This window comes from Pleuronectes platessa, chromosome 13, assembly GCF_947347685.1.
Source record: "Pleuronectes platessa chromosome 13, fPlePla1.1, whole genome shotgun sequence".
Taxonomy (NCBI): domain Eukaryota; kingdom Metazoa; phylum Chordata; class Actinopteri; order Pleuronectiformes; family Pleuronectidae; genus Pleuronectes; species Pleuronectes platessa.
In genome coordinates, this window is record NC_070638.1 from 13,109,237 (window position 1) to 13,134,138 (window position 24,902).

Below are 24,902 nucleotides of genomic sequence, written 5' to 3' on the forward strand. Positions count from 1 at the left end.
TCTGTAAAAGAGATTGGGAACTGAATATTGCCCTTTAATTTGAGAAACTGCAGTTTGTATGGATGTGTGCATGGGTGTGTGTATAACCATATATTGAAAAAGAAACTTTATGTATTATTTGCTAACCTTGTTTTTTTTTGGGCTTTACCACTGGTGGTGGATGTTAGAAGTGTACTTGTTTACTGGGAATGTATAATAAATGGAGTTTGAAAAACCAAAAACCTCTTCTCTCCACACCTCCCCTCTCGTATCCGCTCCTGTCTTCTCTTCCTACTCTTCTCAACTCCTCTCCACTCTTCTCCCTTTTCCTCTGTCATCCTCTACTCTTGTATCCTCCTCTTTCATCTTCTCCCCTCTTCTCTTCCTCATCCTGAATCTACAGCGTGTCATTGTCACTCACTCCTGTAATGCATCACACATTTGAGATTATGAGTCTTGCGTAGAAGAGGTAATATGCCTACCCTTACTCTGTAAAAGCTTTTGTAAATCAAACTAATGAACCTAAAAGGAAAAACATAAGGCTGGTTCCCCTGTGGTTCCTCAGTAGAGCAACCTCAAACATGTCTCACCCCAAATGTTCCTATTTAGTAGTATCATTTTTTTAAAGAAAAAACGAAAAATCACAAAATAGCTAAAAGTAGATATAAGAATGAATGTTACAAAATTTATCAAGACTAGACTGGTCATGTCAACTAGTATAGAAGTAATGTCACAGCCTAATGTGAAAATGTATTGGTAGTTAGCTAGCAACGCAAGCTAGCCAACACTAGCTAGTTAGTTAGCAAGCTGAATGTTGGCTAGCAAGATTGCACTGCATGTGCTTGCTAACCATCATTAATGAATCCAAATTCAAAACAAACTCCCCTAAATGTGGTGAATAACACGGTTTTAGGAAAAGTCAATGAGTGAAATACATATGGGGATCGAACATAGTTTTAGTATTTTAAAAGCAAGTTAAAAATTATGTCAACAATTCTAGTGTAAGCTGAAGCTAGCAAGTTGCAGCTTGCTAGCTAGCAAGATTGCACAGGTTACTAACTAACGTTGATAAACCCAGGTTTATCACACAGTTGAAACACAGCTTCTTAGATTTTGAGGATAAACTTGCATAAGAAGTTTCACTGTAGATGTCAAGGCTCCCCTGTTGGCTGGAAATGCATGTTCTTAGACCCTTCTATTGAGATTGCGAGTTTTGTTTCTCGGTTATTATTCCCGAAGTCCACCAACCCGAAACTATACTTTTAAAGTCCATATCACCAGGTTGCCTCATCAAATTCCAACATCCAATACACCAGATAGGATGCCAAGAGCATGTTCTACAACATGGGATCATCCATTTCTATCTACAGTATGACCTGTTCACATGTAAAGGGTTTTTATAAACTCATCTTAATTCTGTGCTCAATAGTTTCATTTTATTACCATTTTACACATCATCCAATACAATTTTCCAGGATAACTGTTTCAATTTCCATGGAAGTGTTCACTTTTGCTCAGTTTCCATGACTTTTCCAAACCTGGAAAATGAAAAAATAAATTCCATGTTTTCCAGGTACCGTGGGAACCCTGTTAATTTTGGCCGTCTCGCCGAGCCACTACTTAAACACCCCTTTCTTTGAAAACAAAGACAAATGTTGTTCGTAAAAGTGTTTATTAGAAAACAAAATGCAACAGAGCAATAATTCAATCACAGCACAAGCAGGGCTGAACTGTGTGTGGTAAAAAAAAACATTACCCTTTGCATACTGCCCTTTGGAGGATTAAAATATTTTCGGGCTGTCAACACGCGATCAATGATGGAGTTACCTTGCACTGTCAATTCGCTGTTAGGACTCATTGCCACGACACACGATATTTAACCGTTTACTTTGGACTGTTCAGAGTTTCATCAGGATACAGCAGACATACAAGTTTACGAATGAGGGTAATTTCAGTCATATTCTCTGTCGTTTGTGTCAAATATAAAAAAGGCTTCTGCACAGCCTGAACAGTTCATCATTATTAATTATATGGCCACAGTGTTGCGCTGAGCTTTCGGCACGAACCACGCCCAAACCAGTGGTGAGGGTAAATCCGACCACTTATCGTGTGAAGACAGCTTTCAAAACATTATTTACAAACCCATCACATCCTGGGGCGAAAGAAAGATCCATAGAAAATTAAAAATGCCATTTTTGCCTCTTTCCAAATTTCAAGTGAAGACTAACAATTGTCTGAATCGGGAATAAAAAAGGCAGAACAACACAAGGGTAAAGCAACATTGCATTGGCCAAAGATAACATAACCAGATGTCCAGCGTGCCAACATTCCCAGTCTTCGACACAAGAGACAGATCAGACAACTGGGTCGAAAAAAGGGAGAAAAACACGGGGAATAAAAGTAGTAATATTGCTGCGGGGCGACATTTACTCAGTGCTCTGACTCCTTCTGCGTTCACCATGTTTACAATGGTCATTATTGGACTCGCGCTGATGATGACTCTTCTCTTTGCTACCACTACGTTTGTGGGATCGCTGTTCCCCATCTCTGTCTTTCTCTCTGCTGTGGCTGCACTCTCGTTTCCGGTTCTTCTCCTCGCCACTTTTGTGCTTCTTTTCCCTGCTTCGACTCCGACTCAACTTTTTGGCTCTCTTTTCTTCTCTGCGTCTCTCCCTGTCCTCTTTGTGCCTCCTGTCGTCGTTCTCTCCCCTGCTCTTCTTATCCCTCGACTTCTCATTCTCAGTACCTCTATCTTTATGGTTATCCCTTTCCTTCTTCTTGCTCCTGTCATCTACACCATCTCTTTCTCTGTCCTTGCGTTCGCTTCTTCGGTCCCGACTGCCGCTGCGACTTCTTCTGCGTTCTCGTCGTTCTTGGTTCCGGTCTGCGCTGCGGGACCGCCGTCTCTGTCTGTCCCTATCCTTATCCCTATGATTATCCTTGCCCTCCCTCTCTTTCTTTTGCCGGTCACGCTCTCTGTCCAGCTCTCGGTCGAAGCTGGGGCCATGGCGCTCCTTCTCGCGATGGTGGCTACTGCTCCTTGACCGTTTGGGTGAGCGTTTAGGAGACCGTTTGGGTGAGCGTTTAGGTGAGCGTTTAGGTGATCTTTTGGGCGACCTTCTGGGGCTCGGGGATCGTCTCGGCGTCCTAGGAAAAAAGGTACCATAAGCTTCAAGCACTTAAACATTCTTATCTAATCATGATAAGTCAGATCATTTGATTTTTAACAGTAACCATGGCCAAATTCTTTGACCTGGGAATAAACCAAACAAAAACAAATAAGGAGGAGTTTCCCTCGATCAAACAAGACAATACATGCAACCAAGCATCAGCAAAGGTGTAACTTTGAAGACATTTTTGACGGGTGCATTTTAAAAAGAAATAATCTAAATAGTTTAAATCCCTTACCTGGAGTGCCGTTTTTCCCCTTGCCTCCCTGCCTCCCCTGTGAACGTGGCATCTTCCTCCGGTGTCTCCTTCGGGGCAATCTTACGAGGTCTCGCCTTCATCTGCTGGTCAATCATTTTCTGCACAGGCACTGGGATACGGGGGAAGAGAGTGGAGAACCACTCGAGTTTGGTGAGGAAGGAGCGCAGCATCTCTCCGACGGTCATCACACAGCCGCCTCCTGCCTTCACGTCGAGCTCCTACAACAAAATGGCGGGAAAGTGCCATAGAGAAACTCAATTAGCACTCACAGGCAGGAAGCAGGTAAATCTGAATGATGCTTTTTCAATTTTACCTCAAACCAAAAAAAGAATTTGTGATGACCAAGTACTGAACCTTCACCTCTGTTCATCTAGCTTAATCTTGCATTTCAAACAAATGTGTCTGGTTTTTATTTCTGCTAATTTTTACAAGAGGAAATAACAATTAGATATAGCTAAATGTTTCAGCTGGCAGATCCTGGAGTCTGCATTTACAAAGTGAGCCTTGATAATAAAGTCAACTTTATATTCATCTTTTGAAATATCTTCGCTTCTTTTCTTTCGATGATCCATTTAAAAAACATCGAAAAAGTGTCTGCAACTACGTATTACAGACTTTAAATAAAGAGAATAGAGCAAATCATTGAGACAAATCCTAATTGAGCTGAAAGGACAAAGACAGAGGAGCCATGGCTTCTCTCATCTCTCTCCTAACAGAATAAATAGTTCACCCAAAAATAAAAATTCACTCATCTACTCACCATGTCGATGGAGGGGGTGGCTGAACTGTTTGAGTCCAGAAAACACTAGTTTCAGGGGTGACAGCGTTGCACCCAAATCAAATACGATTGAACTAACAAGGGACCACTTCCTAAAATGAATATATATTAAAAAAAATGAATTAAAATATCTCCACTCTGCTCCTGTGGCGTCTTCCAAGTGTCCGGAAGCCCTGACATTCCAATTTGACTCAAGCGGTCATCTACGCCAGGTCTTTAGCCTAAACGTCCGCCGGAGGTAGATAACTTATTTTAGTCGAATTTGAATGCCGGCTTACAGACACGTGGATGACACCACAGGAACAGCAATGAGACATTGTATGTTTTTTTAACTGTTTTCTTACGTTTGAAGAAGTGGTCACTATTAACTTCAATTGTATTAACTTGGGCTGCAACGCTGTTTATTCCTGAAACTCTTAAAGTGTTTGGTGGACTCAAACACCTCCATCGGCAAAGTGGTGAGTAGATAGAATGAATTGTCATATTTGGGTGAACTATCCCTTAAAAAGTTGAATACAAATGCCCACAGTGTAAACACAGACTGGCGCAGGTAGGTAAGTGCACACCAGTTGAATAGTTGTCAACTTTATATGGTAGAGAACAGCTGCTTTGCACTCACACACGCAAACCAAGAGTGCTGAGATACAATTTCCAATTCACCTGCCGCACAATAGGCATCTAAAGAAAAAAACAGGGGAATTAACCAGGTGGGTAAGACTCCATGTGATCAATTCAAATATAATGCAACAGAACATCACAGGAGGCCTGGTTGCACAGACTGGGATCCAATTTTATCTTAATTAAATACAAATAAACCACTACCGAGTAATGCAAAGTTTGAGTTCTGTTCCCAAATTTCTGTATGTTTATCCATAGGAATGTTACAATTGTCCCAAATTTGGCTGTGTGCAACAAGTCCTGATAGAATCTCGTCATAAACAGAGCATGCCTTGATATCACATTGGACTAAGGATTGACTCAGCTTTACACATGGTACTTACCCTGATAAAAATCAGCAGCAGAGGAGTGAGCAAGTAACCTAGCTACTCCGGATTGGAGGACAAAGACTGAGACAATTAAGCCAAATGAAGGCAAAGGTGAAAAATCAGTTATGAGCATCACAGGGGGGAGGGCAGGCAGATTCTATAGCGGGCGTATGACTGTGTATGCAATAGAGAAAGAAACATTAAATTATTACCCGGAGTGACATACCTCCTCATCATCCAGGAAGCCATCGTACCAGTCGACCAAATCTGCCGGGGGCTGAGTGTATCTGAGGCAAAATAAAGCAGGGCAAAAATCATAAGTCACATAATCAGATTTTCACTCGTGCTGTTGTAAAAATTGAACACCACAATTTTGTCATTTCATTCATGACTTTAAAAAAGGGAAAGCCATTACGACACAGAATAAACGCAATTAGAACGAAAGTCTCTCACCAGTACATACCTTATGTACATGAAGCCAAGTGCTCGGATGTATGGCGAGTCTGTGTGAGTGATCAGACCCATGACCTGCTTGCGAGTCATCTTGAGAGTGAACAGTTTGTATAGCAGACAGAAAGCAGTGGACACGATACCACCAGTTCCGACTCCACGCACCTAGCCAGGGAGAGAGTTTGTTTTGTAAAGCATCGGTCAATACAACATTTCTCACAACAACCCTAACCAATACAAGAAATTATGATACGTGAGAATCTGCTTTACTAAAATTCACATCAAGCAGGTTCCAACAGAGCCCCGCTGGTGTTTATCCAAACTGCTCAGGGAGAATAAACAGGGGGTAAAAGGTGGGGAATAAAAAGCACGTACTTCTCACTTACCCCTCCGCACATTCCAGTCTGACCTGCAGTCTTTCTGCTTCCCTTTTCCCAAGGCTCCGCATGAGTCACCTGAAGGCACAGAGACAACCATGTGAAACTGGTGAGAGTGTAAGAGGCCTGAGCTTCTCCTGATGACTAACAGAGGCTACATGGGATATTCTGCGTCTTTCAGTGATTCACCATCTATAATAGTACTAACACAGTTGATCTGGTAACCACAACTGTCGTCACACAACATGAGCTCTGACTGAGTTCCACTTCCAAACACCAAAACAACATGTCTGAGTTAGCCAGACGTCACGATAACGTCGGACTATAGCGTTTTAATGGCAGCTAGCAATCGCAAGCTAGCTAAACAGTCACATACAATAGATAATAATGTTTGGGTCAATAACATGAAATAGCTGGACATCTTACGAAGCAAAACAATTCAATTCGAAAATAAGCGCGGTCTAGTCTTTTGAATTTGAAGCCGGCAGCACGCTGCGGCCACTCTACCGCTTTCCCCCCCTGGACACGGGTTATCTAACTAGCATGCGGGTTAGCCGACGCTAGCGTTACCTTGAAGTAGATTTCGTCCACAACTTCGTGGTACGTCTTTAGTTCATAAAGCTGAACTTTGAAATATGGCGAGGACAGCACGTTGGTGAGAATCATCGGGTTGAGGTTCATGGTCTTTTCGTTGCCCCACAGAGGCAGTACATTTCCATGTTTCCCTGGCGCAGGCTTGTTTACGGCCTGTTGTGGCGGCTGGTTTCCGACGTTAGCCATGTTAGCTGGACCGCGCGCCGCTACGCTCGCTCTGCAGTTGGCGTGTTTCCGTTTAAAGAGCCATCGATGTTAGATGACGAGTAGTCGAGCTTTAGCGATTTCGTCCGTCCGTCCAGTTGCTGTTGATTCCAGGGTAAATTGATGATAACAACTTCCCGCCGTCGTTGAAGCTCCAGTCCCGCTGCGAGGTAGAACCGGAACTGTACCGTCGGTGCTGCAGTGTGAACGGAAGTGCTGTCGCTGAGCCGCCAATATTTTTAGTTTAGAAAATAAAAGCATTTACCACACAAGGGTGGGTGCTTTTGTACAATTAACATGTAATAATTACAGGTTTATACAATTGTTTAAGAACACGTTCATTTTAATATTTGGAAATCCATTAAACTTTTACCTTGAAATATTTTTGTTAGATTTTTTGTCTAAACCAGAGCGTTTAGTGAAACTTTACGTTAGTTCCAGTGTCTGATTGTTTAGAATAGTAAATATCACGACTGTTTATTCACCTTATTAGGTATTTCCCCCAATTTAATTTAATCACATTATTTATATTAAAATGGTCTTTTGTACTCTTGAGATGAGTGAGATGCAGGACAAAAAGAGTCTGAGGGTTATCTCTATCCAGAGTGCACATCTTTTTTAATTACAGATCTGGTCTTCAATGCTCCATTAACATTTAACATCTTAAAAACAACATATAGTTTTCTTAACACATCTTGGGCTTTACATCAGCTGACTTTCATTACATGGACCATAACTTATATACTACGGATATGGCTCCTTAAGTGACAGCAAACGTACAGTAACTCAATTTAGCGGATTGACAAACATTTAAATAAAAATGAGGACACCACTCAAATGTGTGACAGTATTTCTTATACAGTATATCCAGTCTGATTTAAGAGAAACACCTTTGAACCTGTTTTCAGCTGCAATAACTCAATCACTTAGTTTTTTTTTTTTACAAATTAAATACAAAAAATAACACAATAAAATAGAAACAAAATCAAAATTATAACAAAGTAAAAACATGACACTTCAATATGTATATTTCAAATAACAGGGAAAACATCCTGCTCCCTGACAAAGCGGCGTGAACAAATGGATTTCAGCACTGTTAATCCCATGTCTTACATTTTCATTGCGCAGAACAAACTGAATAAATCAGTACACCAGTCATTTCAGTCACCGTAATTGTTCCTAAACTGCTTTTTAACTCCACTTCATGGACACTGGAGGGCTCTCCTGGTCAACAGAAGCTGTAGGTCAGATGTGGAGGGATTGCATAAGAGAAATTAAATCTCCTGGAGTGAGGCCTGAACAGGGTCTTATGGCATCTCCATTCCTCAGGCTTGCGTCCTCCGCATCAGTGTAATACGGCACCCTTCATGTGAGGCACATGCTTCCCGAAGCCTAACGCTTGAACACCACCTGCTCAAAGGCTCCAGTGGCAACCCTGAAAGAGAAGTCACGTGTTACAAGACAGGACATGGTGGCGCTTATCGGATCTCTTTGTGGGTCTTTCTTTTATGTGAAACTGAAAACATGACATTTGACACAAGGTAGAGAGAAACAACAAGATGACCAGTTGTGTGTTTATGGCAAGATCGCTTTGTTAGAATCCAAATTTAGCAAGTGTGTAATATATATTGGTAGTAAATGCTTGCTGCATGTTACCAACAGTTCTCAGTTATGTAATCACACCCACCTTGTGTGCTGGCTTCCCAAGGCTGTACTCCCACCAGGACCAACAAACAGGCGGAGCCCCTCTTCTGCAGCAATAAACACATACAGAAACAAATGAGAAATAAAGAAACTTGTAACTAATTTACATTGTCGGGTCTGGAAATGCCTTTCCAAATTTCCAAAAGAGCGCTGTGGTGACACAGCTGACAGCAAACCACAGAGAAACAGAGTAAATGTAAACGTCAAAATGTGTGCAACATTAGTCTGATTGACGAGATAGAGAGAGTCACTGTTGCTTCACAAAAAAGGGATTTGTAAAATGGCAGCGTGTTGCTGAGCTAATCGTTAAACTGCTCCTCTGTTATTCATAACGGATAAACAACCTAAACTCTGCAGTCTTAGATTCACATTTAATGCCGTAAGTATGCACCAAATGGATGTCTAATTTTGTATTAACAATCACTAACATCTAATCATTCATCACTCATCATGTCAAGAAAGAGCTTGACTAGAGAGTGTGAGTTTGTATTTTCTTTTGTTACAGCAATGTTACTCCACAGAGTTAGCTGGTGTTAACGCTAACTCTGTATTTCTCCTTTGTAGGGCTGACAAACAGGTGGGTCGTGCTACCTAGCGAGAGGAAACTAGTACTCTCCTTTCTCGGCTAGCGCTTATGTATTGCAACCTCAACACTAACCGAGCAACTATAATGGCTCCTAGCTGGCTGCTGCCCTATGCATCGAACAACTATCCATGTCAAAGCGTTCAAAGACCGAGTTGTGCGCTCGTATCCAGTGATGCCGGTAACGCGCTACTTAGTAACGCGTTACTCTAATCTGACCACTTTTTTCAGTAACGAGTAATCTAACGCGTTACTATTTCCAAACCAGTAATCAGATTAAAATTACTTGTCCAAGTCACCTTGCGTTACTATTTCGGTATTTGTGGTTAGCCCGCTGGGCACGTCCTGCGGCTGGGGGAGCAGTCGCCCCGTCGCCCTCCTCACCACGCCGCCGGAGGCTCGGTGTGCGGCACGCCTCGACGTTTTTTTAGGGGGGGAGGTGCTCGTCCGCGGTGCGGGGGCTTTCCTTATAGTATGCCGCGGGGCGGTGTCCGTCGGCGCTGCGGAAGGCGGGGACCGGTTGGAGGGGACCGGGTACGGCGGTCGGCGGCAGCGACTCTGGACGCGTGTAGGTCCCGTCAGATCACCTCAGCTACAGCGCCCGTTGGGGGAACCCTCCGTTCGCGCGGGGGGGGGGGGGGGGGGGGGGACCTCCGGCGGTGTCTAATAAAGTTAGTGTTGGCAAAACCGGTTGTCATTTTTATGTTGAGGCGGCGGGGGTGTTGTCGGCAGCTGCTGAATGTAACTAATAAAGTAACTTGTAATCTAACTTAGTTACTTTTAAAATCAAGTAACTTGTAATCTAACTTAGTTACTTTTAAAATCAAGTAACTTGTAAAGTAACTAAGTTACTTTTTCAAAGTAACTATGGCAACACTGCTCGTATCTGTGAATGGTGAAGCTAGGCCCTGGAACAGCTGTTCTGATTTGGGCTTCTGCTTCTGTGAAGCAAGAACAGGTTTTTGAACCATGAATGTGGGTATGTCAGCTCATTATACAGGGGAAATGCTGGTTGCCTCCCATGACATAAGCGACATCAACGTCAATAGACTGGTGTAATGTAATAATATTGTTGAGGGTCCGTAAGGGGTGTTTCACCAGAGTGAGACACGAAACAAATGCTAAGAAAGAGAACTAAGAAACATTTAGTTGTTTTAGGACAAGGCCTGAAAGAACTTTGATCCCATCAGCCGGATGGTGGGAAACTTTCCAGGCCACTGTTAGTAAGACCACTAAGTTACAGATTAAGTGTGTACACACCCTCTGCACTGGAGTCCAAGAAGCCCTGGCTGAAGTCCTGGCTCTGCAGGATTTTCTCTATTACGTCATCAGCGTCCACCCTGGTGGCATCGACTCTCTTCAACTGATTCTCCATCGAGTTCTGCTTGACAGGGTGTCTAATGGAGAAACAGGAGTGGTCTATCACAAATATGACCTCCAGAGGAAAAGACATAAGACAATGTATTCAGCTGACTGAGGAAACAACCAAGCATGAGTCCCTGGCTTGTTATATAACAGGCTCGTTATACAGAAAAGGTCAAAAATATTTGTCATCGAAAACATGCCAAAAAGAAAAGTGAGTAACAGGGAAGAATATAAAAAAACAACTGATACAATTTTATATTTTACTTCATTGCAATGTCTTGTCATTTCTGTTCATTACTGAGAAGCGCAGTGTAAAGCCAGTCAGAAAACAAAGGATAACAAATATAGGGTCTCTTTATTTAGTTTTACATACAGCACATTACTTAAATGATCTCCTATAGCATGTCATGTTAAAGTATGCGGTGACAGAAACAGTTTGTTCATGACAAATAACTCACACATGAATTTTGAACCATGTTGATTTTTAACTTGTTCACTCTGACTGGATTTTTTTTAATGAAAAGTATTAAAGTCAGAAAACCGAGAAAGACCCACAGTGACTCTTCTCTTGGATGAGTTTGTTACCTTAGCACCCTGGCGGGGGTGGAGGGGTTTTCAGGTGCAGGGTGACAGGATGTAGAGACGGGTGGAGTAGACCTGCTCTCCCTCTCTAGTCTCTCAGCCTGCTGGTCAATGGTTTCCAGGATGCTACCGATGCCTGTGGAGGCAGAACCTCCTGAAGCACTCCTCCGATGGCTCAGATCTGTTAAACTGGAGTGATTTGAGCTATAACCTACAGTACAGGTACAAAAGAATATATTTATTATGTGTGTAATTCAAATTCAAATTCAAATAAATTAGCCTTTTTTTTAGGGGAATAAACATGTGTGTCTGTGTTTAGTACCTGAGATTTTGGACTGTTGACTTGCATAGCTGGATGTTCTAGAGTGACCATACACTACCAGCTCATCTGGGACCGACACGGACTTCTTTGGAATCTCTATAAAAAGAAAAGGTATGTTTTCAAGGACAAAATACACACACACCTACAGTAAAACTGTATCCACAGACAGTGTATGTCTCTTATGTTAAAACTATAGAAGAACCAAATTTTCAACTTTTCCTTTTTTGGGGGATAGTTCTTTGTAGACAAATTCTGTAACTGTCAACCACAAAATCAGAACTGAGATATTAAGATTCATTTTTTGTAAGACAGAACAAAGTCATGCATACCAGTGAGTGAGTGGGATATGTGCACATCGCCTCCCTTTCTGTCCTCAAGAAGACACTCTGATTCTGCGTGTGGGATTCCCAGAGTCATGGCTGTGGAGGGAGGACTGTGGGCAACACAGGAAGTCATGAGGTTACTTAGAAACCAAGTGGCACCTTAGAGCTTTTCAATGTTGTCGGAAAGGATCTGACAAGCAAGACATGGGCGATCTAAATCAGTTTATAGATGCTAAGATTACATACAAAATTGTATATATACTTAAATGCAAAGCTCTTAACTTTTAGAAATGTTCTGCAAAGTAGACAATTGACAACATCTGGGAATAAAATAATGTTTTAATTTGCAATGTGTAATAACTAAACAGCTGACAGAGCCAGCAGTTTCCTGTCGAGTTGGACATTAGTTATAAGTGCATTACTAATGAAGTGTATTTCAACCGAATTACAACCCCCACTCTATAGCTTGAATTCTACAGTAATCACTAGAGTTATTGGACAACAAAAAAACGTCATATTTCTACTGTGCTCTGTTGTAAATCCTCCACACACAATGAGTAACGCTGCGTGGGATGAATGACTGTACAATCCTACACTTCAAATGTCTCCTTGGGAGCAATGTCTGTATTATTACTCCAAGAAGTGGCTGGAACATTAAGGAATACAAGGGAAGACCTGTGTTGGTTGAAGAAAGACAACTGTCTGCTCTTTCTGGTGGATTTGCCAAGAGTCATGTCCTTCGTGACAAACTGCCCGACACTCACAACCTCAGAGCCGAGCTGATCACATGTCAGCTGCTGCTCACTGCTGAGGTCAGGCAGATTAATGTGTGGGCAAGGTCTTATTAGTTCTCAGATAAGACTGTGATAAGACCTCAGCTACAAAACAATACTTCATAACTCTGAACCCTCTGGGTTTTAGTAGTATCAGGCATGAGGGTGTGTTTTGGCTGACAGACAGGATGTGATGAAAATATTTCCTTTGTGGTGAGCTGCAGACTTTTGTAAATGCAGACTAAGCCACTTATCCCGTTCTATATCTGAATAGAGTTATACTTAAGGTCCTGACTTCCTCAACATTTGGAAATTGACTAAATAGTTCTAAATGAATGAATGGAGTGTGGTCAGGAAGAGCTCTTACGTTTTGAAACAGGGGTCTCCGGACATAAGTTGTGTGGTAATGACGACCTGTAACAGAGAGAGAACAGTAATGCCAGCTGTAATCTGAAAAGCAACTGCACCAATGAGACATAAAATGACACAATTTTCCTGTAGTGTAGTGTCACAGGGTTGTTGTTACTCATGATTTAGAACAATAAACCCTATTACTGTGAGTCTGTGCCCCAGGAGGAAGCTGTATGTTATGAATGGTTTTCCCACGGTTCCAATGGCTCATGCAGGTAACGTGTCACAGGCTCAGGCATGTCACATGCTCAGGCATGTCTAGTATGGATATTCAGCTTTTATCTATGCCATAAATCTGACTTTCTCAAACAGAGGAGTGTCTACTGCTGCTGGTGAACTCAGGAACTAGTGACTTTGCTTTAGAGCTACATGGTTTTTACAAGCACAGAGTGTCATGTTTATCATGCAAGAACCCATTATTGGGGCATCTATTGCACTTCTGTCCGTCCTGGGAGAGGGATCCCTCACATGTGGCTCTCTCTGAGGTTTCTATGTATTTTTACCCTGTTAAAAGGGTTTTAAGTCGTTTTTCCTTACTCTTGCTGAGGGTTAAGGACAGAGGATGTCACACCCTGTTAAAGCCCTATGAGACGAATTGTAATTTGTGAATATTGGCTTTACAAAGTAAAATTTGATTGATTGATTGATTGATTGATTATTGAACTGGACCAAATACACTGGAAGAGCGGTAGAAACCCCTAAGGGCATTTCCCACATAATTTAAAGGAGTTGTGTGTTTGTGGAGATGTGCACATACCTTGAGAATTGAGTTGTCCTGTCTGGTGTTCTTTGTGTCATATCCCTCAAGGAGACACCGTCGCGTCGTGCTGCCAGACCCAGCAAACTCTGACAGGTTCAAGTCAGCAAAGCCCAGCTGCACACAGGATCAACAAGAGTGAACTGTCAGCTGAAATTGTTCTATGCTTTTACTCTATTTAAACTATATTCAATGGTACTGGGGCAGTTTTGAAGTTCTTATGAAACACCCTGCATATGTGTGAGACGAGAGTTTCAATATTCTAAAATAAATATAATTTAAGTTATTGGTTAACATGGCAGAGTTTTGTTTTACTTATTTGCCAATCAGTAACCAAAGCCGGAAACTAGAAATAAAAACACCCACTCAACACAGACTCACCTACAAGTCCTCTAAGGGCACTTTCAAGCTGACTACACATACATTCTATGATAAGATTGTTCTAATGGGGCACTGATACTTAATCTGCTATGTGTGCAACAAAAGAACACTTTAGAGGAGAACTGTTACCTTTGCAAATGTTTTTCCACCCTTTAACTCCTGAAATGACAAAAAGAAGACAGGTTGTATTTTCATTAAAACATTTGTTACATTTTGTAGTGCAATCTTTGAAGTCACATGGCTGCAGTGATACAGTAACATTCATATTATGTACAGCATTATAATGGCACATTCTGGACACAGCTCTGCGATAGAAGAAAAGCTACATTGCATTTTTTCAAGAGTTAACAAAAAAGTTCCTATACCTTGCGCACAGATACCCGGCACAGACAGGGGTCCAGTACACCTGTCCCAGCATTAGCACTCATCTTACACATGAAAGAGAATCTCTTCCTCCAGTGCACACAGTTGGCTTGGACTGGCTCCCTGTGAGAGAAACACACAGAGAAACACATGTTCACACAAAAAACACAAGCCATTTATACCGTTCTATATCTGGAAAGAGCATCAACAATAGTGAAAGCTGAGGTTTTGCATGTTTATAATTTTATACAGAGGATGTAGAAGAATGTAGCAAATTATACGTATCGTTTTTTTAGTCCGAGATGTGAGCTTGTAGTTTTCCTCAAGACTTTCAACTATCAATGTTTTGGTTCTATCTCTGACAGTAGGAGAACTGAATTGTGTTATTATTATGTGTGTGAAGTTCGGACCCACTTCTATGATGGGGTTGTCACTCTACTTGACGTCATTGCACATCCTGGATGCAAAATAAACAAAGCTGATCATTGGTAGCAGCAGTAAGGCAGATTTAAAGAATGTTGCTGCCACCAGCAAGAAGAAAATGTTACACTACCATGACTTGCTTTCTAAAATAAAAACATAAACAATAAAGTTATGTTTGAATTCAACAAAGCGAAAGCATCTGTGGTCGTGCCATTGTAAACTAAGAATGCAGTGTTTATACTACAGTTTTTAGGAACAGACGGTTGCTATGGCGAGGTAATGAGCACTAGCGGTTGACATGAGCTCCGCCTGTTTTCCGCAGTGACTCATTAAAGTGCCACGAGCAGTTTTAATCATAGAGAAATCTGGATATTAAACTTGTACGGTCCTTTGCAATGGAAGGAAATTATGTGTTTAAACAAAACACAAAGGAGCAATACATAGATACCAAACATACAAATGAAAGAAAGAACATTTGCTGGTGAAGAAATACCGTGTCTGTTCTATATAACAACCTCAAATTATGATTATTATTATTGTTATTATTGCTATTATGTTATTTATTTCTCAGCATCAGCGATTTCTGACTCAGAATCAAAAACAAGAGTTGCCTCCTCATTGTCGTCATGGTGTTCTTCATGAGCATCCTTATGAACATGTTAACCGTAAGTCTGAAATGATTGCGACTAGCCGTATTTAGTTTGTTTACATAGTAAGAAAGGAAAAAGGGAAATGATGATTTTTGATGTTGAAATCATAAGCACGATATTAATTGAATACTTAGATTATTAAAGGATAAAATACATTCATTTAAAAAATATTGCAAAGAAACACTCATGCATGAAATAACACAGCAAATTGATTACGGGTCACTGTTGGCCCATGTTGTATATTAGAAGGGTGGCCAACCAAAAATGATATTTATTCAAAAAGTAACAACGGAATATTTTAGATTTCTGATGATCAAAATCAAGATAATTGGGGAATACCTGAAAAGGTATAGAAAAGAATCACTTTCGACCCATGTTTTGTATCAATGGGTTAAGGTTAGTCAGGTCGGCTTGTAGCTTGTGTAGCTGGACATTCAAGTTAAACATTAGTCTAAACAAGGTTGTAGAAAAGTTCATGATCGAAACTGAAGCAAAGTAGAGACAGGGAAATGTTAAACACACGTATCCAAAGCAAAGTGAAGACGGACTCAAAAACAAGTTTCACTGAACTCAAGCAACAACCAGTGAACTCCTGCTATAAATAGCAAAACATTCTTACCTAGTCGACTCCTCGGCGAAGCCTCCATCCAGGCGCCGGACTTTACAGAATAAAACTCCATTCACGAAGGGAACCGAGGACAACTCCTCCAAGTCGAAGTCCACTTTGAATTTAAACCTCTTCTTCTTGTTGAGGATGAAGGACATGGTGCTTGTTGGAGCTGGGTGTCGGTGTGTGTGGAGCGGAGGAGCTGACAGGCAGACAGCTGACCACACGGGAGCCTGCTCTCAGCTGTTCGGCTCGCCGCTGTGTTGCTGTCGCTTCACAGGCTGCAGACTCGATTCAAAGTTCAGAGCTGCTCCTCCACACCCACTCAGCGATCGAGTTCCTGACGTGGAGGCCATTCTGTGGTTTGATTGGATGATGCAGCTGCAGACGCGGCTGTAACAATGACTGCTGTTCCTGAGGCTGGCTCTCATTCAAGGGGGGCAAATAGAGGAAGCAAACGGCCATAATTCATCAGGGATGTGGCCAAAGAAGAAGTGGGATGCAAAAGGATCAAATTTAACGAACACGTGACCATATTTCATAATGTTCATTTAATTTAAAAAAACGGACACAGGTCACATATATTGATATAAAGCTATAGTCACCTAAACCTTTTTCTATTTTTATATTGAAGTTTCTATGCATGGTTTATTTGTTGTGTCACATCAATGATTGTCGATCTTATATAATCAAGTATAGTAGGCAATTAATTATTTGTATACTGAGCATTAGAATTGTATTGTCTTTGAGTTTATGTTGGAAGCAATATGGCCCTTCTTAAAGCTGCCACACGGTTCTGGAAGCTCAAATACATGTGTGAAAGTCTGGTATCAATTTGTTTGAAAGCAGGTGAAGGTTATGGTTTTAGATTCTTCATACAGGTTCCCAATCAATTTGTTGAAGGTTTTTTGGATTGAGCCCTCTTACAGAAACCCTTCATACAGAGATCAGTCATACAGGGACCAATCATACAGGGGGCCCTCTTAAAGAGACCACTCATACAGGGGCCCCTCTAACAGAAACCCCTCAGCGAGAGACCCCTCATAGAGACCCCTCATACGATGGCCCCGACTCCATCGCTCTTGCCCGAGGAAACACCGCCCTCTCGCGGTCACCCCTGGTAGTGAGCAGTGTGAAACATGACGCTGTGTGTTGTGAATGACACGTCTCTCCAGCCTCCTTCACAACGCCTCACCAACACATCACACAGATCCATGGCAGGGGGACATATGATTCAGGAGCACGAGCCGGATTATTTTCGGGGTTAATCCACGATGAGGATCATTCCACCGCTTTTTTAAATTTCCCCGTCTTTCTTGCTTTTCCGGTGAAAACGTCGAGCAGCGACGTCCTCTTCCTCGCTCCGCCCTCGACCACTGCGGATCCTCTTGAATCGCTCCGGAACCACGGACCTCTGCATGCGACAGTCTCACTGATAAAGTCCCTTTACTTTACGCACGATTTCCACCGCGATCCACGAGCTCGGGTCAGGATTTGTGCAGCTTTCATTCATGAGCTTCAACATGGATTAATAATCTCAGCATGACTCGCGCGGACGCTGCTTCCACACCAAACCACACAATGTATCAGCTGCTGCGGTCGTCTTTACTACTGAACGCCCAGTGCTGGGATGCCGACAGTAAACGGTCTTACCAGGACCTGTTCGATAAGCTCGATACCAACAATGATGGGAAGGTGGACGTCGCGGAATTACGAGCGGGCCTCAAGTCCATGGGTGTTTTCCGCCAGGGTGCTGCACAGGTACACAACATACTGTAGATCCAGGGGCCATCGAAAGTTTCCGGAGTTGCAGATCTTGTCTTGCACGTTTTGACAGATTGTTCTTGTGTTAGCGACTTAATGGTGCAAATGGTTTAACTCGATGTGATCTCGTCTTTGCAGAAAATCGTCTCGTCCGGTGACCGAAACCAGGACGGGAGTCTGGACTTCACCGAATTCACCAGATACCTGAAGGAGCACGAGAAGAAGCTGAGGCTCACGTTCAAGAGTTTGGACCGAAACAACGATGGTGAGCACAAGCAGGGAGTGACTCGTTTTCTGCAGGAGCTGCCTCAGAGTAAAGCACCATGACATATGTCGGCGTGTTTACGAAGCCATGTGTCCACATAATCATTGTTTCATGTTGCCACAGGGCGGATTGATGCCTCAGAGATCCAGCAGAGCCTCGCAGAGCTGGGCATGGACATCAGCAGGCAGGATGCACTGAAAGTCTTACAGAGGTTTGAGTTCCACTGTAACACGTTGCTTGTGTGTCATGTGGCGGCTCTATCTGGGTCACAGTTGTTCTTTTCACAGGGTATTACAACACAACAAGTCTGCAGGTCACCGGTTAAGAGCTTTCTCTGTGTTTCCTCATAGTATGGATATTGACGGCACCATGATGGTGGACTGGAATGAGTGGAGAGAGCACTTCCTGTTTTACCCTGGACACAATCTGGAAGAGATCATTCACTTCTGGAAACACTCCTCGGTAAAGGATGAAGACACACTAACACTCTGAAATACCCTCTGCAGATAAACACACAGGGAGCTGCAGTGGGATAAATCACGTGTTGTGAAGTCCTCCTGTGTTAGATCCTATAGATTTTCTCTGCTGTCCACATTTTGGCAGGAGCTTTGAATTATGGCACTCATAATGTAATCAGGTCACAGCACTATGCGTGTCCCAGCTCGCTCCTCTACTGCATAGTGGAAATAACGATGTGTCACTTGTGCTGCAAAATATTTTTGCTCAATCGAGGGCAATGCAGTGCTTCTCTTGATAGACCATGTACAGTGCACTCCACATTCATGGCAACTTTGCTAACGGAAGAAGAAAGATGCTGCACTCTTGTACCATCATGCTACATATAACTAAAAGCCTTAGTTAGAGCCTAGTTTCTCTGTAGCCTTTTACTAAAATGCCACCATGCCTTTATGCTTACAGTAAAACACAGGGTATGTTTATCTGAGACAGCTAAAGCGTGCACGATGAGGGCTGAGGCGGCTCACTAATAAGGATTTCACAAGCGCTGCTAGACAAAGAATAAGAAGCTCAATTCATTTGTTTATTTGTTAAAATGTGTAACAACCACAGCTGCTCCTCTTAGCTGATTCCTAATAATCTCATAGGCCTTTTTAAACATGGGTAAAATTAGTTGTGCACCTGATGGTTGTAACTTCCGCCTTGAAACTCACATTCATGGTTTTGTTAACGTCCTCTCTTCAGGGCACAATTTGGTAGGTTTGAAAAAACAGTTGCTGCATCACTGTGAAAATAGACCTCAAAAGGAGAAGTGCTCAGTTAGCTTGTGATGGCTTTTGGGACATCAACCACACAGCAGGTTGCTATGTGACGTGTACATTCCTGAGAAATACATTCTTGAAGGCCAAATAACTCCTATCACACCGGGTACATGTGTTTATTCCTCCACCAATGTACGTATATTAAAGTGGTGAATCAACATGCTTCTGTGTTCACCAGGTGCTGGACATAGGTGACAGTCTCACCATCCCTGATGAATTCACAGAAGAAGAGAAGAGCTCAGGAAACTGGTGGAAGCAGCTTTCTGCTGGTGCTGTGGCGGGCGCCATCTCTCGCACCGGTACCGCCCCTTTGGACAGGATGAAGGTCTTCATGCAGGTAAAATTATATTATAAACTCGAAAAAACACAGAAGAGTGCTTTCACCCTCCAACACCCAACAGTCCCCTTGTGAAACCACATTTATATTGACTAGATCCGAATTAAAATTCCACCAAATTCCACACATGATTACCAGTTCCCTTAACACCAATCAATTCATTATTCTCTGAGAATTCAACAAAAATATTGAAAAATGCCCAAATCGTTATGTTAAGAAAACCCTGGATCTGACCCCTGATCAGAAGAATTTAATTGACCTATTTTCTGACCCATTCTGCTTCCTTCCACCAGGTTTCCTCCTAATCCAATTTGTAGTTTTTGCTTAATCCTGCTAATTTATAGACAGACAAAAAAAAGTGGTCAAACGTGTTCTCTCCATCAGTTGGCGCACATGCAAACGTCATGTAAATGTGATATTTCTGCACGGCAGGTTCACTCCTCTAAGAGCAACACGATAAGTCTGGTGGGAGGCTTCAAACAGATGATAAAAGAAGGAGGTCCGTCGTCACTGTGGAGGGGAAATGGAATCAATGTTTTAAAGATTGCACCTGAGACAGCAATCAAATTTATGGCATATGAGCAAGTAAGTAAAAAAACCTTATGATATTATTTCTTACACACGCAAAACAAATAGTTGGCATTTCTTGACTTGTGTTTTCTTTTCAGTATAAGAAATTGTTATCAACAGAAGGCCAAAAGATTGAGACACACAAAAGGTTCATGGCCGGCTCTATGGCCGGGGCAACAGCACAGACAGCCATCTACCCAATGGAGGTAAAACATCTGTTCTATTGCATCATAGGCTCAGCATACAGCCTTGTTCATGGAATTCGTTAAACCCCTCCCCCCACACACACTTTTAAAAGTCTTCCCAAATCAGGAGCATTCACACGGACACAGAGGGCCTCTGATTTTCTTTCTGTTTGTACAATTAAGGTATTGAAAACCCGACTGACGCTGAGAAAGACCGGCCAGTTTTCAGGAGTGTTCGATTGTGCCAAGCAGATCCTGAGGAAGGAGGGTGTCAAAGCTTTCTACAAGGGCTACATTCCAAACCTACTGGGCATCATTCCTTACGCCGGGATAGACCTCGCTGTTTATGAGGTATGCAGTCTTCCCCTTGAGTGCACTCTGTTGGAGTAAATCATTTATATACTCAATAAACTAATTCATCTCCGATTGCAGGGTTACATTGAAGTCAATCAGAGAAATTGATTTTTTTGGTGTTGTGCTGATGCCACTCTCTCCTGTGCCTCAGAGTCTGAAGAACACTTGGTTGTCGCACCACCCCAAAGACTCGGCTAACCCTGGAATTCTGGTGTTGCTGGGCTGCGCGACCATCTCCAGCACCTGTGGGCAGCTGGCTAGCTACCCGCTCGCACTCGTACGCACACGGATGCAGGCACAAGGTAAACTGAGTCTGACATTTGATAACAGCTAGACTAGACTAGTTTAAAACATTTTTAACTAGACGATTTGCAAGGCTATATTGGCTCCTAAATGACAACAAAAGCCCCCGCAAGTTTGTCATTTCAAAAAACATTGGGGAGTGCAAAAAAGATTAGATATTTTATCTGTGTTTTCATACAATATTTTTATGGACATTTTTATAAATATTCTATTCATGTCTTGTTGAGCGGCACCAAATTATTTTATAATAGCCATGTAAAATATCGATCAAACCACTAAGACAAAAAGCTGTGATTATCTACAGTGAATACCACCTACGCCCTAAGGTAAGCAACTGACTTGTAGTAGCTGCAATATTAACGTAACTACAGACACCAATACAACATAAAGCACACTTGAGAATTAGGTGCAAGAACAACATAATCCAACAAACAGCAGCGTGTGCATGGCCAGTTTACTGACATTAATATATGATAGTTTTATATTTTGAACTATTTATTTTACCCTTTCCAATGTGCACACTCCCTTAGTACAGCTGTCTCACGCTCAGGGCACACAAATAAAAAGTTCTCTTCTGGATAGTACACTGACTCCCTGACCGAATGTTTCCTTACAGCGTCTCTGGATTCATCAGACCAGCCGGCCATGAGTTCCCTAGTAAAGCGGATCATAGCCCAAGAAGGCTTTTTCGGACTCTACCGGGGAATCCTGCCAAACTTCATGAAAGTAATTCCTGCTGTCAGCATTAGCTATGTGGTTTACGAATACATGAAGACCGGCTTAGGGATCTCCAAATGACCGTGCAAGCAAATCCAAGAAGGAGGAACCTTTACTGTATTTGTCAGACCTGAACAATGTCTGGAATAACTCCAAGAAGACAGATGGACACGAGACATACAGAGCATGACTTCCTCAGCTGGCACAGGAGCCCAGCGGATGGAGAACTGCATGTATCCCAGGGTTGTCTGTCAGTAGCTGAAGCATTAATCGATTGTGGAGAGCATGCTTTAATTTGTATCCTGCTGTCACACACGACACACTCACCAAAACAATACTTGAGAAGCAGAAAGAAGCAGAAAGAGCTGTACATGAAATATGCATGAAAGGTGATTTTTAAATACAAACTGTTTAATTTAACATACTGTTATTCAACCAAAATGCTAAGTGAGTGGGACTCAGCGTCTTAACAAAGGAAACATTTTCTCTGGAGAAAGGTGGAGCTAATCCCACAAGACTACAGAGCAGGAGTAACATCTGTTTTCAACTCATTAATAGTCAAAATGATACAATGCCAGTTTACATTTTTAGAGGTATTTTAACACTTTTCCAAGTTGCCCCCGTGACAGCTCTGAACAATCACTGCTCCAATCAGCCGCTGTGAGCAAAAAATAATTTTCCCTGAAAAATTATTACTACACTGGAATACGGTGTGTGTATGTGTGTGTGTGAGAGAAAAGACACATACATACACCTTGTGTCAAAAGCCCTTCATCCACAGGCCATTTTTTTATTTTATTTTATATATTATAATACTGTATGTCTGTATATCTGTGTATATATATATTTATACAGTATCTTGTCATAGTCATGTTAATTTATGGGGTGTAATGAGGGTTATGCAACATGGCAGCATCTTAAAGAAAACACTGATATTTTGCTATTGGACTGAAAAGCTTGTGAGGAGAGTTTGTCTTGTATTATTTCTCATTTCGACACATCTAGAACGTCACATTGAATACACACCCATTATAGGTTCCTGTTACATTCAACATTTCCTTCTTGTTCTGTCACACTGTGGGAAGTTTTATTCACCATGGCTGATGACAATCAAAAGCATTTTTTCTTTATGTTTTCAAGTCAAATTATAAGTTGCCAGGTTTTTAAGAAACTATGAATGATTCTCATGATTAAATTGTCCTGAACATGTGGACATTTTTCACAGAAGTTTATATGGACTTTGATGGAAGGCTGAATGTAGAGCAATGGTTCAGTGATGTCTAGTTTGAAGAGGATTGAGATCGTACTGAGTGAGGTGTGTGGACAGCGCCACCAACTGGTAAATAAAGAAAAACACATGGAACAAGTGGTTTGATAGTGGTTCATTGTGTGTGTCATCCGAACACTGGAAGCAAACCAGAGCCTAATCGTATTTAAAACCCTAAAATGTTTTGTCCTTTGTTATACTAGCATTCCAGGTATTAGCCTCATCAATCTGCATCCTACCTTAAAGTTGAGACATTTTGCCAAGCCCATTGAAGATTCCTCCAAAATACGTACATTTTCACCACTTTCTAATTTTCTCAAAAAAAAAGCTGATTTATTTGCCTGAAAAATAATAATAATAATCCTTACAATTTCAATTGTCTGTCAGTGCTCGGGCCCTAATTAATTAATAATCTCGATAATTTAATATATTGCCGTGCAGATAACTAACTCTGCCCAGCATAGATGCATAACAAATACCATGTCCTTTGGGTTTAAGTCAATATAAAACCCCACAATAATAAGAAGAAGATGAGGAAGAGGAAACTTTAAAGCACGTTTCAAAAACAGGACTGACAAAGGGGTTATCCATTTAAACAGGGCCCTGGCAATGTTGGCGCCCTAGGCGAGATTTCAAATTGGCGCCCCACAACATACACACGCAACCTGTCATGCATCCCCAAGAACTTTTGGACTGTATACAGATGCACACACAAGCAGACAAAATTGTAAGCTATATAAAACAATACAAATATATAATAAAAAATATAAAAAGAGTCTGAAATCAGCTGTACTGATAGCATTTCATATCATGTCGACAAAAATAAACATAAATGATGTCCACAATCGGGGTGATTCTTACCTGTATTGTTCTTTCTTCTCCTCCTCTACTTTGCGGTGCTTTCTGAATCGTGCACCTGGTAATTTAATCTTTTTTTGATTCAACTTTGCAGCGTGGAGGTCAGGGACACACCCTGAGGCAGAAGTGCAAATTCTGTGTGTGCCGCCGCCTGACTGTTCAGGGAGCCATCCAGGAGGATGTTTTAAATCCTGGCTTGCCAAAGTTGGTACATGTGCACAAGTGATAGGAATCCGAAGCGGTTTTTCAAGATATGCATGTTTTATTAAATCTATTTCAGATAATTGAATGTCTACTGATGCATGTTGAAATGATTTAATTCCTATCTTTGGGTTTTTAAGCTATATTAGGATTAAGGTGTAAACAGAGACAGTTTCTCAGTTTGGGAAGGAAATTCTCTTCTTCTAATATTAATGGTTTATCTAAATTCTTCTAATAGACCTGTAGTTTATCTACTTGACGGTTAGCTATGTACGAGGTAGGTCTTTTAACAGCTCATTTGTTTTGAATACACAAGTATCCACCATCGCTACAACTGTGTACCCATCATCAATATTGTGTTGTGTACGACTTTGAAGGAAGTTTTCTCCTGTTAGTACAACACGTTTGTGTCGCTTGTACTTTATGCAGTGCAATTCATTTTAATTTCCACCCTGACACAGTATGCTTGTTGCACACAGAGTACCAAAGGAGATGTGTTGGTAGTAACATTTAATCCAGGATGCTGTGCTCTCAACGCATACTGCATGTGACTCATAAATGAACTGAAATATGAACTAGTTCAGAATTTAAATGGTGAACTATGAACAAGAACTATTCATTTTTACTTGTATGAACTGAACTTTGAACTTGTTCATGAGAGTAGTGAACTTGCACAACACTGCCGGCAATATACTTAACTCTTCGGTTCTGCGCAGGATGTGCGCAATGGGCTTCAGGGAAGCTTCTGCGCAGGATGTGCACA

At 41.7% G+C, this 24,902-nt stretch overlaps 3 protein-coding genes across 3 annotated transcripts; 1 reads left to right on the forward strand and 2 right to left on the reverse strand.

Annotated features, from left to right (window-relative positions):
* Positions 1 to 1,634: 1,634 nt before the first annotated feature.
* On the reverse strand, positions 1,635 to 7,000 carry prpf38b (pre-mRNA processing factor 38B). The gene is made up of 6 exons (XM_053438047.1): positions 6,570 to 7,000; positions 6,009 to 6,077; positions 5,636 to 5,787; positions 5,399 to 5,459; positions 3,388 to 3,626; positions 1,635 to 3,126 (listed from the first exon to the last, which is right to left on the reverse strand). The coding sequence occupies exons 1-6, from the start codon at positions 6,777 to 6,779 to the stop codon at positions 2,406 to 2,408; spliced, it is 1,452 nt and encodes a 483-aa protein (XP_053294022.1). The 5' UTR covers positions 6,780 to 7,000; the 3' UTR covers positions 1,635 to 2,405.
* Positions 7,001 to 7,396: 396 nt separating this feature from the next.
* LOC128454419 (protein FAM102B) lies at positions 7,397 to 16,321 on the reverse strand. The gene is made up of 11 exons (XM_053437831.1): positions 16,054 to 16,321; positions 14,364 to 14,484; positions 14,128 to 14,157; positions 13,618 to 13,734; positions 12,817 to 12,863; positions 11,683 to 11,786; positions 11,354 to 11,449; positions 11,035 to 11,242; positions 10,345 to 10,481; positions 8,485 to 8,548; positions 7,397 to 8,232 (listed from the first exon to the last, which is right to left on the reverse strand). Exons 1-11 carry the CDS (start codon positions 16,197 to 16,199, stop codon positions 8,190 to 8,192), a joined length of 1,113 nt encoding a protein of 370 aa, XP_053293806.1. The 5' UTR covers positions 16,200 to 16,321; the 3' UTR covers positions 7,397 to 8,189.
* Positions 16,322 to 17,165: 844 nt separating this feature from the next.
* Positions 17,166 to 23,179, forward strand: LOC128454976 (calcium-binding mitochondrial carrier protein SCaMC-1). Its single transcript, XM_053438594.1, has 10 exons — positions 17,166 to 17,802; positions 17,944 to 18,070; positions 18,194 to 18,281; positions 18,421 to 18,532; positions 19,526 to 19,684; positions 20,117 to 20,269; positions 20,353 to 20,460; positions 20,623 to 20,790; positions 20,945 to 21,095; positions 21,713 to 23,179. The coding sequence occupies exons 1-10, from the start codon at positions 17,584 to 17,586 to the stop codon at positions 21,892 to 21,894; spliced, it is 1,467 nt and encodes a 488-aa protein (XP_053294569.1). The 5' UTR covers positions 17,166 to 17,583; the 3' UTR covers positions 21,895 to 23,179.
* Positions 23,180 to 24,902: the final 1,723 nt, after the last annotated feature.

Excerpts from the sequence above, each read along its gene's own strand:
- prpf38b (XM_053438047.1), bottom strand. The coding sequence starts at position 6,779 with ATGGCTAACGTCGGAAACCAGCCGCCACAACAGGCCGTAAACAAGCCT. Across the intron at positions 5,788-6,008 it reads AGACTGGAATGTGCGGAGGG|GTGCGTGGAGTCGGAACTGG; the intron begins GTAAGTGAGAAG and ends CTCCCTGGCTAG. Across the intron at positions 3,627-5,398 it reads GCTTCCTGGATGATGAGGAG|GAGCTCGACGTGAAGGCAGG; the intron begins GTATGTCACTCC and ends ATTTTGTTGTAG.
- LOC128454419 (XM_053437831.1), bottom strand. The coding sequence starts at position 16,199 with ATGTCCTTCATCCTCAACAAGAAGAAGAGGTTTAAATTCAAAGTGGAC. Across the intron at positions 12,864-13,617 it reads AGGACAACTCAATTCTCAAG|GTCGTCATTACCACACAACT; the intron begins GTATGTGCACAT and ends TCTCTGTTACAG. Across the intron at positions 8,233-8,484 it reads TTGGGAAGCCAGCACACAAG|GGTTGCCACTGGAGCCTTTG; the intron begins GTGGGTGTGATT and ends CTTCTCTTTCAG.
- LOC128454976 (XM_053438594.1), top strand. The coding sequence starts at position 17,584 with ATGACTCGCGCGGACGCTGCTTCCACACCAAACCACACAATGTATCAG. Across the intron at positions 18,533-19,525 it reads ACTTCTGGAAACACTCCTCG|GTGCTGGACATAGGTGACAG; the intron begins GTAAAGGATGAA and ends TGTGTTCACCAG. Across the intron at positions 20,461-20,622 it reads CAGCCATCTACCCAATGGAG|GTATTGAAAACCCGACTGAC; the intron begins GTAAAACATCTG and ends TGTACAATTAAG.